Genomic DNA, 12,618 nt, shown 5'->3' with positions numbered 1-12,618 from the left:
AAGTGGGAGGCGTGGGGCTCATATTTGACCAATGAGAGCAATTTTGAAGGGAGTTTCAGAGTAGTGACTCTGTTTTGATGTACAGAGTGTTTTGATTGCTCTTTTTGTGAGTGCTTGGCTCAGGTTTTGAATGATCAACATCGCTGCCTTTGTTTAATTATTGATGAAGAAAGGTTTTAAAATATGATGATGATGAGAAAAAGTGTTGGAATTTCCTTATTTTCTGTGGGCTTTGGCTATGGAAATATGCTATACAACAATGTTCAAATTCGAGTGGTGAACAATGCATGATGATTACTCTTATGTGGCCACTCACGAATAAACCTAACTCGCTCATATTGAAAACGAGTATTTAATCAGAGAAGAAATCGAGCTAATTAGTAGTTGAGTCTTCGTGCTATTGTCAAAGGTCGAGTATCTCACCAAAGGAGACGAACTATAACAGCCCAACCAATATGGGTTCTAACAATCTACCCCCTTCAGGGTCTAATGTCCTATCTGACTTTCGTTCCTTTCTCAAATCGATGAGGGACCCCCAATCCACCCGTTTGAGGTCAGTGTCTTTACTGGCACACCGCCTCATGTCCAGCCCCGTTCGAGACTTAGCCTCCTTTCTAAGACATCACCCGGTGCTGGGTCTGATACTATTTGTAACAATCCACATCTAGCATATGTTTTCCTCTTTGGGATTTTTCTTTCAGTCTTCCCCTTAAGGTTTTTAAAACGCGTCTACTAGGGCACCACCATACATAACATAGAAATCACACTTGGGAAGGGGGGACAATTAGCTAGAGCAGCAGGTACTGTAGCGAAACTGATTGAACAGGATAGCAGTGGCAAATTGGTCACATTAAATTACCTTTTGGGGAGGTCCATTTGATATCCTAAAAAGAGACTCATAAGAGGCAAATAGAGCTTTTGCACATTTTCGTTAATCCATGAACAGGATCTATATATCACACCCTTATAAAGATGTTTCGTTCTTCTGCCCAATCGACATGAGATCTCACACAAATTACAAAGATGATCGGTTGGCACCGTGAAGTCGAACCGTGAGCTGGGCATAAACAGTTGAGTCACAACCACAAGTTGGATGCTAGCATTGAGATGAAGTTGTTAAGGACACCAATGACACAATTGGAGGCAAGAGTGAAGGTATTCTAAAGTCGAAAGCAATGAAGGGTCTCCCTCGAGCTAAGTGCGACCTTTTACTATGAGGAAAATTGACCTGTTGGCTTTTACTCTCACCTGCTTACCCCACCAGACCACATTCAAATGAGAGTAATTTTGAAGATAAGATAATTAATAAATGGTTAAAAGGATTGAAAGTCCTAACCTATACCAACAATGTGTATATTTTTTTTCCGTGGCTCAATCATGGGAACTTCATAGTAAAACATGTTTTGTTGGGAGTAATCTTATGTTGGGTGACTTGTGAAATTTTTCTAAGATCCATGTGAGTGAAGACAAAACATGTTGACAGTATTTGTGTTGGGCTTGTGGGGATAGTTTTCACTTTTAGAAGTATTCACTCTTTGAAGCAAAAAGTAAGTAACGTGATCATACGGTAGAGTATGCAAGGGAATAGTATCAGAATAGTACATCTCCTAGTAAAATGTGGTTCGGGAATGAACCAAGGTGGAAGTTGGTTGGCAGACCGGAGTAAAAATTTAACAATTGAATTTGATATGTATAGTAAAGTGTTGGTAGACCCGAGTAGACTTTATGAAGCTTGTTTAGCTAGGTGCCGGGATGTCTTTTAGGATTGAGTTTCTAGTTTAATCGAGTATCATAATGTCTTTGGATTAATCTCGAGGTGTCAGTCCTAAACATCTTAAAAACAAAAGACGAGATTTAGACCGTCTAGATGCTCGAAGAACCTAGTAGACACCCACGACAAGGATGACTTAAAAAGCCTAACAAACTTATTGTGATCGTGAGAACTACATGGATAGCTAACTTTTGTACGGTGTATAGAAACGGGTCAAGGTTAACGTCATGATTCATTTAATGTATTTTGATAAAGTGGGTGTGGGGGAAGAGATGATATGATTATTGACAGAAATAATGAATGAGAATTTTGTTTATGAGGTTTCAAATATTGTCTGACTATGTTGTTGCTGTCTTTTTACTTTTGCTTTGATGAACATTTCCCACTTTTTTAGTACCAAAAACGCCCTCTCATTCGACCATTTTAACTTTACCCGGGATCGTAGCTGGATAAAGAATCGATCATCATCTAAAAAGTTAATAGTTTGATTTTCGACGTTACCAGATTTTTAAATTAAAAAATTTAGTTTTTGTTTTATTTCTTGAGGAGATTATTTTCGTTGATAATCATTCTTCGATTATGTTGGCATTTCTTGTTGCTAATTAAAATTATATATAATTAACGTGGTTAGTTTCGAGAGTTTATTGACTAGGTTTAGGCATTTCGTGACATGTTTCTGAGTATTTTGTTTAGATTTTTCTTAGTAGTTGGAGTTGAGGAACTAACCGCTAATCGTACCGTACATTGGTTGAGTTTTGTCTAAGGAATCTTTTGGACTAATCAGCAATTTCGAGTTGGTTTGGTTAGTGACTCGAACGACCTGAATAAGGTTCACAACTCAACCTAACCTAACCCTACCCTATATTTTCACGTTGGGCTGGATTAAGTTATCATGTTTTTTAATCATTTTAAAAAATTATATTTATCTATGTTAATAATTATAATTTCATAAAACTCAAATATCAAACATTCACGAGTCAAAATACAAATATTCTCAACTTTTAAAAGTAGAGTAGGGTTTGGTTATAACCCTATTTTCGGGTTAGTCGGTCCCGTAAAAAAAAAATGGCAACTTCAAATAAACCTAAATTTTTTATTTTTTTCCTAAAAATTCAACCCAACCCAAACCAAGGATAAATAAATAACCAATTAACCCAACCTAACCTTTACCATTTGGGTTAGATAGTTTAGATTAATTGAGTTCTCGAGTTACATGAACACCTGTAGTTAATGCTCGTCCGAATTACCGTTTATTGCAACACAGAAATAATATCAATTTGAAATGGGTTATAATTTTGAAAGGACAAACAAAAGTAGGTTAGAATCATGTCGGTATGGTACAGACTTTTTCACATAACATCATCAAATGATTACAAATTCTGATAGTCTATGATAGATAAATTTAATGAATCATAACATTATAAAAGGTGGAGTTAGTCGGCTCGTTCCTCAGGATGTTCAACAAAAACAAATTCATATTGATGAAAGTCAAGCGATCACAAAACAATTGGAGATGCGTCAGTCCACCTCTCTATTGATGACATTCGTAAACCCATCTTAGCTATGACATACAAGACTTGGACACGTGAATTTTCATGCACTCAAAATTATAGGAGAGAATAAGATGGCTATAGGGCTACCCAAAATCTATGCACTCGTACCAATTACATGAAACATGCCTAGTCTTCAAGCAAGCAAGAGTGTCGTTTTCAACTCAAACTAATTTTCGTGTATACACATGGTTGTTGTTGCTAAGAGTGTTTTCCGTTCAAGTCTATGGTATAATAGACTTGGACATATGAACGTTAAAGGAATGAAGATGTTTGTTGTCAAAAGAGATTTAGAAGGTCTGAAATCTTTTGTGAGAGCTATGATATGAGCAAACAGAAATGACTTAACTTCACAAAGATTACGAGAGAACCAAAAAAAGTAGAGTTGGAAATGGTCTATACAGATGTTTGGGAACCATCTCCAGTTTCATCACTTAGCCAAGAATGTATGAGTTTATTTCTTGAAATACAGTCATATCAAACCATTTGAAGATTAAATGTTTGAGGACTGACAATGAAGAAAAGAAGGAAAGGACATGTCAGGATTCAAATCCTTATGTGGGACTAAGAGAACCAGATTAACGAGGACAATGCTCGTTAGGGTAAAACAAAATGGTGTTGCTAAAATGATGAACAAAATATCGAATGAGCGGGCAAGGAGTAAGGAGGGGACTGTTGGATGAAAGTCCCACATCGGCTACTTTAGGGAATGATCATGGGTTTATAATCAAAGAATACTATCTCTATTTGTATGAGGCCTTTTGAGGAAACCCAGAGCAAAGTCATGAGAGCTTAGGTTCAAAGTGGACAATTTGTGTTCATCTAACATGGTATTAGAGTCATGCCCTAAACTTAGCCATGTCAACAGAATCATCAAATGTCGAACAAAGAACTCCAAAAGAAAAGGAGTCGAGACTCCTCGAAGGCATAGTAAAAATGCCCTAAACTTCGCCATATCAATAGAATCAGAACAAAGGACTCCAAAAGAAAAGGAGTTGAGGCTCCTCGAAGGCATAGTAAAAAATGACTAAAGTGTACTTCATTCGAGTTGGAGTCACGTGTATAGGGGTTGGGCTTCAATGTGGATGTGCTCATTGCTAGGTTGGACTACTTTGTCGAGCTGAGCGTTGTTAGTAAGTGCGTACAGGTTGCTATACTCTCGATTAGGGTTTTGACTTACACGAATACCTTGTCTTCTACACCCGAAATTGCTAAAAACTTTCCTCTCCTTTAGTGATTTCTCCCTATCAAGCTTAGGAAAAATAAAAGGGAAAAAGTTTCTTATCGACAAGGTGGTTCGTTCGGGCAATATCGCTCGAAGTCTAATAGTATTTCAAAAATACCCTTAAATCTTAAGAAGTTTCATGATATTCATCAAAATTTTAAAAAATTTAAAACTATACTTACTATCAGTGTCATATTTTTGAAACACTACTACAGTTCCTCTTCAAAACTAACACTAAAAGTATTTGTAACCGTAGTTAGATAAAATAAAATAATTATTATTTTTTATTTCGAGCTGCCGCTGATATCACATTCGACGCAAATCTAGCTTATTCGGCTCGGTACGTTATCGACCCTCCTAAAGCTATTTTTAATCTTAATAAGAGCATTTGACGTAAGTAAGACTTCTATTTACTCAAATTAAGTATTTTTAAACTAAAAATTGGGAGTATTTAATACTTTTAAGCTAAATTAAGCTCGTTAATATATTGTATTGTTGTGTCATGGGTCCGTATAGGTTAAATTGAACGTAGAAGAACATTCTCGGACAAACTATAAAATATTTAGGGACTCCGACCAAGGGTAAACAAGTAAGTGACTTTATTGTTTGTTGGTTGAAAGAATCGTATGATGTATGATGATGCATACCCGTGGCCCCTGCATGCGACAAAATTAGGAATGTTATTTATGTATGTGATGTCCTAGTATGCCATGTTATGTATGATATGAAATGCTACGTTTGTTGTACTATGCATGTAATGTGAAGCCTTGTAATAGATTATACTATACTAATGATGTTGTACTATGTTACGTCATGCATACCTTCAGTATCTATGTTCATCATGATATCATGCAGGTCTTTTCCTCTGTGGTGTTTGGTAGCCGTCTACACGTTTAGTCCAACGAGTCATGCTCAGGGGTACATATACAAGTCCGCCTGATAGGTCCATATGTGCATACGTGGGCCATGTGTGCAGAAGTACCACACATCCAACCCTTCTCGAACTAGAAATACTCATAATAACAAGCTTTTTAAAATATTTTTTTTAATTTTAAAAATTTTACTTGTAATAGTCCAATCCCACCGCTAGCAGATATTGTTCTCTTTGGACTTTTCTGTTGAGACTTCCCTCTTAAAAATTTTAAAACGCCTCTACTAGGAAAAAGTTTCTACACCCGTACAAAGAGTTTTTCATTCTCCTCTTCAGTCGAGGTGGAATCTCACAGATGAATAGAAAATAAATAGCTTGTGAAAAATAATAATTATTATATATATCTCTAAATTCTCAAAAACTTTAATATTTTTAGAGTTGTATTTTAAAAAAAAAATTAAAAATTCTAAGATATTTTTTAGATAAATTATTAACTGTTTTCCAAATTACAAAATTTAAAATAAAATTTAAAGGTATTTTTATTAATTTTGAAAACATTTTTAAACATATTCTACAAATTTAACAAAAATTTAAAAGTACAAGACGGCGACAGCTTGGAATTCTCTTTCTAACGGCTAGTTATTTGGAGAAGGTAAAATGTCTATTTAGTCCTCCTCTCTGATCTATACAAGAGGCGCGCATCTTGGGTTGCCTTTATTTTAAAGACAAAGACAATCAATTATTAAATATAATTTTATAAATACTGAAAAGTTTAAATATTTCCAATTTTGTGAATTTATAATTTATGAGCTTTTTTATTTATGAAATTTTTTACTACTTTAGATCAAATAATATTATAATTAATACATAGGAAATTAATTTAAATTAAAACAAATCAGATTAATTATTAAATCGTCTTTCATAGTAGGGATGAAGGGTACTTTGGTAATTACATTCAGCAATTCAAATTTTTAATTTGTTTTCAAATTCCCAACGGTCAGTTCGTCCCATCATTTGCTTTCTTCTTCATCAAAACCCTTCGCTTTCTCGCATTTCGCAATTTGAACTCTCTCTCTTCTCTCTCTCTCTTACTCTGTTTTGAAAGCTTCAATTTGTTTCAGAATCAGAAACAATGAAGTCGAATACAGCAGAATCAATGGAGACTGGTTTCTTGGGAAGCATATCTGCCTCTTCCTTCCGAAACCTCCTTCCTCGATCCATCTCTTCTAAGAAGAAACTAATTTCCTCCTTTTCTAAGAAGCTTCCCCATTCAAATTCTGAAAATATGCCTCCTACTGATCCGAACATTCCTGTCAAGGACGGCCGGATTTCCACGATCGTTTCCAAGTCCGGTATCCGGAATTCTCCTCACGATGCTTTGCCTCCAGATTCCAATCTTGATCTGAAGGTATGTGTGATTTTCTTCTGCGAATTTCACTTCTGTTGAAAGAGATCTACTGATTTTTCTTTTTATGTCGAACTCTTAGGATGAAGTTGTCCAATCAGACGGCCAGTATGAAGTTCCTACCCCTACTTATCAGCCGATTAAGGTATGATGAAGTTTACGTTATGTTCGCTCTGTAGATCTATGATTTGTTCTTGATTTGATTATTTGATGAATGTTTACGGTTTTTTCTTGTTCTTCTTTTGTGACGGCGGTGGTGGATTTTTATATAGGTTGTCGTGAGGATTAGACCTAATGATAGAGAGAAGGAAATGGACAGGACGGTTAAGAAGATTTCTTCAGATGAATTGACATTTCAGGACCGTAAATTTTCATTCGATTCAGTTTTCGATTCAGATTCGAAACAGGTACTGCGTTTGATCCTTTCTCTTTATATCCTGTCTCAGAAATTATTAATTTCGGATCTAAGGAAAGAAATCTGTTTGAAGTAACTAAATTGTGATGTTGAAGTAGCTTGATTCTCACAGCAATGTTTGGTTAAATTTTTTTAGGAAGATATCTTTTCGAAGATCGGAATTCCGCTAGTGAAAGATGCGTTAGCTGGTTATAACACTTCCATCATGTCATATGGTCAGGTAATAGTTGAATCTTATGTTCTACACAAATTCTTTCATATCCATATTATCACAAGGTGTAAGATTGACAAGCTAATTCGCATTTTGTATTGCTTCAATTGAATCTTAACAGACGGGAAGTGGTAAAACATTCACAATGTGGGGTCCCCCGAGTGCCATGGTTGAGGATCCTTCACCCTATAGTAACCAAGGCCTTGCTCCTCGCATCTTTCAAATGCTGTTTTCAGAGATTCAAAAAGTGGGCATCCATTCATTCCCTTTCTATATCAATTCAATTAGGTTCCATAGCTCAATTTCTAATATTCTGGTTATCCAACTCAGGAACAAGAGAACTCTGAAGGAAAACTGATAAATTACCAGTGTCGTTGTTCTTTTGTAGAGGTATTGATTACTTTCTTGGCTTTTTCCATACCGTTTTTTAAAATCCATCTGTAATCTTCTTCTGCATTGATTCCCATTCCAGATATTTAATGAACAAATTGGGGATTTGCTTGATCCTTCCCAGAGAAACCTCAAGGTTAGCTTGGTTGTCTTCAACATTCTTTTGTCATTGGTATTTCATGCATCTTCTGAGCATTGATATAAACTTTTGCAATATTTCACCAGATTAAGGATGATGCAAAGAATGGACTGTATGTGGAAAATGTCACAGAGGAATATGTGACAAGCTACGATGATGTAACTCAGATTCTTATCAAGGTGGGGAATGGAAACTAACCTTTTTTTGTTTCTTTTTTATTTTTAGTTTTGCTGTGATTCTTCCTTTGTTTTCGACCATCACAATTCAGGTTTCATTTGCTTACTTTTCTCTATTACAATGCAGGGACTTTCAAGTAGAAAAGTCGGAGCAACCACTATAAATTCTAAGAGCTCAAGGTCTCATATTGTGTTTACTTTCATCATTGAGTCATGGTGCAAGGTACCTTGATTCTAGAAGAGCTTGAGTACTTATTTATAGAAAACATGTCATTTTTGTTTTAGTTGTTCTTCTGTTTCGTTAGTCTCTTATCATAGTGTGATTCAGCTGGCTGAGACATTCAAATTTGCATCATATTTTTGTATATGCAGGAAACTTCATCCAAGTGTTTTGGTAGTTCAAAGACGAGCAGAATCAACCTTGTTGATCTTGCTGGATTAGAAAGGAATGTAAGCGATGCCATGGGTAGACAATCCACAAGGGAAGACAAGATTTTGAAGAAGTCTATGTCACGGCTCGGGTATGAGAAACAATGATTGGTGGTGTTTCTGGAGTATCAGAGTTTATCCATTTTCTTACAAATGTGGTAACTGTTGCTTTCATTATGTTGGTGCAGGCACTTGATCGATTCACTAGCTAAAGAAACTGAATTAAGAACATCTGAAGAGCGTTTGTACAGAAGCTCCTGCTTGACCCATTTATTAAGAGAGTCATTTGGAGGCAACGCCAAGCTCACAGTTATTTGTGCTGTCTCTCCAGATAACAAGTACATATCGTCTATTAAGATTTTTTTGTCTCAAAGCACCCTAAACTGTCCTTGAATGTTAAAGTAGCTTTGCTTGTATAAAATGCAGCTTTTCAGGTGAAACGTTAAGGACATTGAGATTCGGACAACGATTGAAATCAGTTCAGAATCGACCAGTCATAAATGAAATAAAGGAAGATGACGTAAATGATCTGAGTGATCAAATTCGTCAATTAAAGGTTAGTTTTCATTCATTCAATCTTTGAAAATGACTTATATGTTTGAAATAGTTTGCTGGTTCAAACCAAACTTTACCTTTTGTCTGATTACAGGAAGAACTTATAAGAGCAAATACCAACTCAGGAAAGTCAGTTCCAAAAACTGGCTACTTTCAAGGGCCTAATGTACGAGACAGCCTGAATCATTTAAGAGTTAATATCAATCGCTCTCTGATTTTGCCATGCATTGATAATGACTCAGACGAAGAGGTTAATTGTAACGAGGAAGATGTGATGGAATTGCATCAACATTTGGATAAGGTCCATAGCTTTTCTGAAGATAGCTCTGATAATAGAGATTCACTTCAGTTTTCCTCCGTAGAAGAAAGTTTTGCTTCATGTTCAATGAGTGATGATGAAGTAAGTTATCCCCAAACAATTGAAGAAATAAACCCAGAAGAAACTTTTCATGATTCCAAGGTTCCTGAACCTGTGAACAATCAGAGGAGTATTTCTGTCAGCTCAATATGTCACTTCCCTAATCTTGAAGATCCACCATTGTCTGATTCTCCGAAAATTGGAAATTCTCAAAGGAAAAGTTTGGTCGTTGCACCGAGTTTCGCTGACCACCATGAAAAGATGTCAGACAGCTTTAAGTTTAATAAAGATGTACTGAGGCAGTCATTGAGTCAGAGTAAGAACATCAGATCCTCCCTGCGATCGAGTAATACATTTGAAGATCCTACTGAGTCATTGGCAGCTAGTCTTCAAAGAGGTTTGAAGATAATTGATTATCACCAGCAAAGCTCAGCATTAAACAAATCTTCAGTATCTTTTTCCTTTGAACATCTGGCACGAAAATCCTGTCCAGAAGTCAACAAACCTGTACCATCTCTTCAAACATTGGAAGAAGATAACCCCATCGCTATATCTTCTCCCCATCAGCTTTGTTCATCTTGTCAAAGAAGAATCACCAAGAATGACAATAGTTTAGTCCTGAGTAGCTCCAAGGAACTAGTAGGATTCAACGAGGGAAGTGATCTTGAAAAGGTATATACACTTCATTTAAGCAGCTACATAATTGTCACTCATTTTTTACCAATTTTTTTTACAGAAATTAAGAGGGTTAACAGTTTTCATAATTGTCACTTATCCAAATCAGATGTTTGAAATATTAGTATCATATTGAATATATGGTTTATAACAGCTTCTGACATTCTATATGTATGGAATATTCAGCAGAAGAGTGAACAAGAGAAATGTGAAATAAAGGAAGTGCAGGAGGTTCGGGACAATGAGAATAATAATGGCTTCAGTGATGTGTCTGAGAAGGAAGAACTTGTTAAAGAAATCCAAAATTTAAGGAGTAAGCTGCAGGCATTTGCTGATGTTTCTACTAACAAGTCAACTGACAAGCTGAGGTCCTCGCTATTGTTGTCACGGTCCATCCAACTCAGAAAAAGCGGTCTAGGAGGAGCAGGAGGAGGAGGTTGTCAAACTATTAACGAGGAGGAACTTGAAAAGGAAAGGGAGAGATGGACAGAAATGGAGAGTGAATGGATTTCATTAACTGATGAACTGAGAGTTGATTTGGAATCCATTCGACGGCGTGCAGAGAAGGTGGAGAATGAACTGAATTCAGAGAAGAAGTGCAATGAGGAGCTGGAGGATGCCCTTCACAGATCTGTTCTTGGGCATGCTAGATTTGTTGAGCATTATGCTGAATTGCAAGAGAAATATAATGAGTTGGTGGGAAAGCACCGAGCCATCATGGGAGGGATAGCTGAGGTTAAAAGGGCTGCACAAAAAGCTGGTTCCAAAGGACATGGCTCTCGCTTTTCTAAATCCCTCGCTGCTGAGCTTTCAGCTCTGAGATTTGAGAGGGACAGAGAGAGAGAATTCTTGAAAAAGGAAAACAAAGGCCTCAAGGTTCAACTTAGAGACACTGCTGAAGCTGTTCATGCTGCTGGGGAACTTCTTGTTAGGCTTAGAGAAGCAGAACATTCAGCATCAGTTGCAGAGGTAACACTCCTAACCTTATGTATTATTTGTGTGTACATAGAACAAATTGAAGTAAAAATGAAATCGTTATCAAAATCGGGACACCACCTTTTAAGGGGTATTTCTCTCTTTTTCGGTAGAAGTCGAAGTCTTAGAAGCAAGCAAGTCTCTAGTAACCGGGTCTGGATGGATAGTCGGGTTGTCTGATTGAGTAGTCTGTCTACCCTAGTGTTCTAAGAGTGGTCGATGTCGACTAAGTTTCTTTTCTTTTGTTTCGGGCCAGCTTTCTCTTGTAAGCATAACTCCTCCTCCTTTTCCCTATACTGAATTCTACCAGTCAAGTCTTGGAAGCAAGCAAGTCACTTAATGAGTATAGTAATCGGGTCTGGATGGACAGTCTGGTTGTCTGATTGAGTAGCCCCGTAATCTGTCCAGCCTAGTTTCCTAAGAGTGGTCGATATCGACTAAGTTTCTTTTCTTTTGTCAACTAATCATAACTCCCCCTCCTTTCCCCTATACTGAATCCTACCGAGAAGTAGAGAAAGTAGTTTTTTTTACTGAGTCCCCTAGTTTTCCAATCGATTCGGTGAGTCCCTAGTTCTCCATCTTATATGCTTCTTTTGCTTGAGTTCTTGTCCATTTTTAAAGGAAAGAATATTGTTGTTGCTCCAGTGAGCAATCTCTTTCCGAGCCAATTCTTCGATTGGTCTATTTAGTTTAATGTTCATTCCTCATTATTTTCTTAATATGACATTTTCTTGTTAAAAAAACACAGGAGAACTTTACATCAGTTCAACAAGAAAACGAGAAGTTGAAGAAGCAAATGGAGAAACTCAAAAGAAAGCATAAGATGGAGATGATTACAATGAAGCAGTACCTTGCAGAGAGTAAATTGCCAGCTTCTGCTCTCGAACCACTGTATCATCAAGATCACTCCGACCTTGGAACCGACAAGAGAGCCTCGTTCGTAGACGATGATCAAGCTTGGAGATCAGAATTTGGAGCTATATATCAAGAGCAGCACTACTAACATTATCCAGTTTGAACCTACTTTGGTTTTGTACAAAGGGGGAGGGGCTGCTGCATCAGAAGAAGAGAGAACCCTACTTGGGTCATGTGAGATTGATTTATTTATGTGTCATTATTTGCTTTTGGTGTTGGTTTTCCATTGTGTATTGTATGGATGAGATGATTCTTTAATTATTAGTATAATTTATTCAAAGTTCCCCAATATATATGTCTGCACTATGTGCTTGGTTTCGACACGCCTCGCAAACAACTCGGGCACAACAAACAAGTTTAATTCATGCACGACCTCTAAATGTGACTCGTGATGATTGTTGGTAGCCTTCAATGGGACGAGCATTGGCTGGATTTAGTACAATAGTTAGAAACTCAAACGGTGAAACTACAATATGGGATTGGTACAACTTGTTGAAGTAGTTGCTCTTTTAGTCAGAATTAGGAGAGCTTATGAGGTGAGTCTTCACTCTCAACTTC

The 12,618-nt window shown here is 36.7% G+C and overlaps 1 protein-coding gene across 2 annotated transcripts; it reads left to right on the top strand.

Annotated features, from left to right (window-relative positions):
• Positions 1-6,464: 6,464 nt before the first annotated feature.
• On the top strand, positions 6,465-12,353 carry LOC111810754 (kinesin-like protein KIN-12F). 2 transcript variants are annotated; one of them, XM_023697528.1, is made up of 15 exons: positions 6,465-6,825; positions 6,905-6,967; positions 7,095-7,229; positions 7,374-7,457; positions 7,570-7,695; positions 7,779-7,838; positions 7,921-7,974; positions 8,064-8,156; positions 8,281-8,376; positions 8,526-8,674; positions 8,771-8,920; positions 9,009-9,138; positions 9,232-10,167; positions 10,360-11,139; positions 11,894-12,353. In XM_023697528.1, exons 1-15 carry the CDS (start codon positions 6,550-6,552, stop codon positions 12,146-12,148), a joined length of 3,387 nt encoding a protein of 1,128 aa, XP_023553296.1. In that variant the 5' UTR covers positions 6,465-6,549; the 3' UTR covers positions 12,149-12,353. The 2 variants fall into 2 exon arrangements, with proteins under 2 accessions (XP_023553296.1, XP_023553295.1); XM_023697527.1 differs by having other exon boundaries at positions 6,466-6,825; positions 10,357-11,139.
• The last annotated feature ends 265 nt before the right edge of the window (positions 12,354-12,618 follow it).

Source organism: Cucurbita pepo, chromosome LG14 (genome assembly GCF_002806865.2).
Source record: "Cucurbita pepo subsp. pepo cultivar mu-cu-16 chromosome LG14, ASM280686v2, whole genome shotgun sequence".
In the NCBI taxonomy this organism is placed as follows: domain Eukaryota; kingdom Viridiplantae; phylum Streptophyta; class Magnoliopsida; order Cucurbitales; family Cucurbitaceae; genus Cucurbita; species Cucurbita pepo.
Note: the sequence above shows the minus strand (reverse complement) of the source record. Positions and strands in the feature narration are given on the sequence as shown.

Coding starts and splice junctions, on each gene's coding strand:
- LOC111810754 (XM_023697527.1), top strand. CDS start 6,550: ATGAAGTCGAATACAGCAGAATCAATGGAGACTGGTTTCTTGGGAAGC. Junction 6,826..6,904: donor ATTCCAATCTTGATCTGAAG/GTATGTGTGATT, acceptor TCGAACTCTTAG/GATGAAGTTGTCCAATCAGA. Junction 7,696..7,778: donor TGTTTTCAGAGATTCAAAAA/GTGGGCATCCAT, acceptor TATCCAACTCAG/GAACAAGAGAACTCTGAAGG.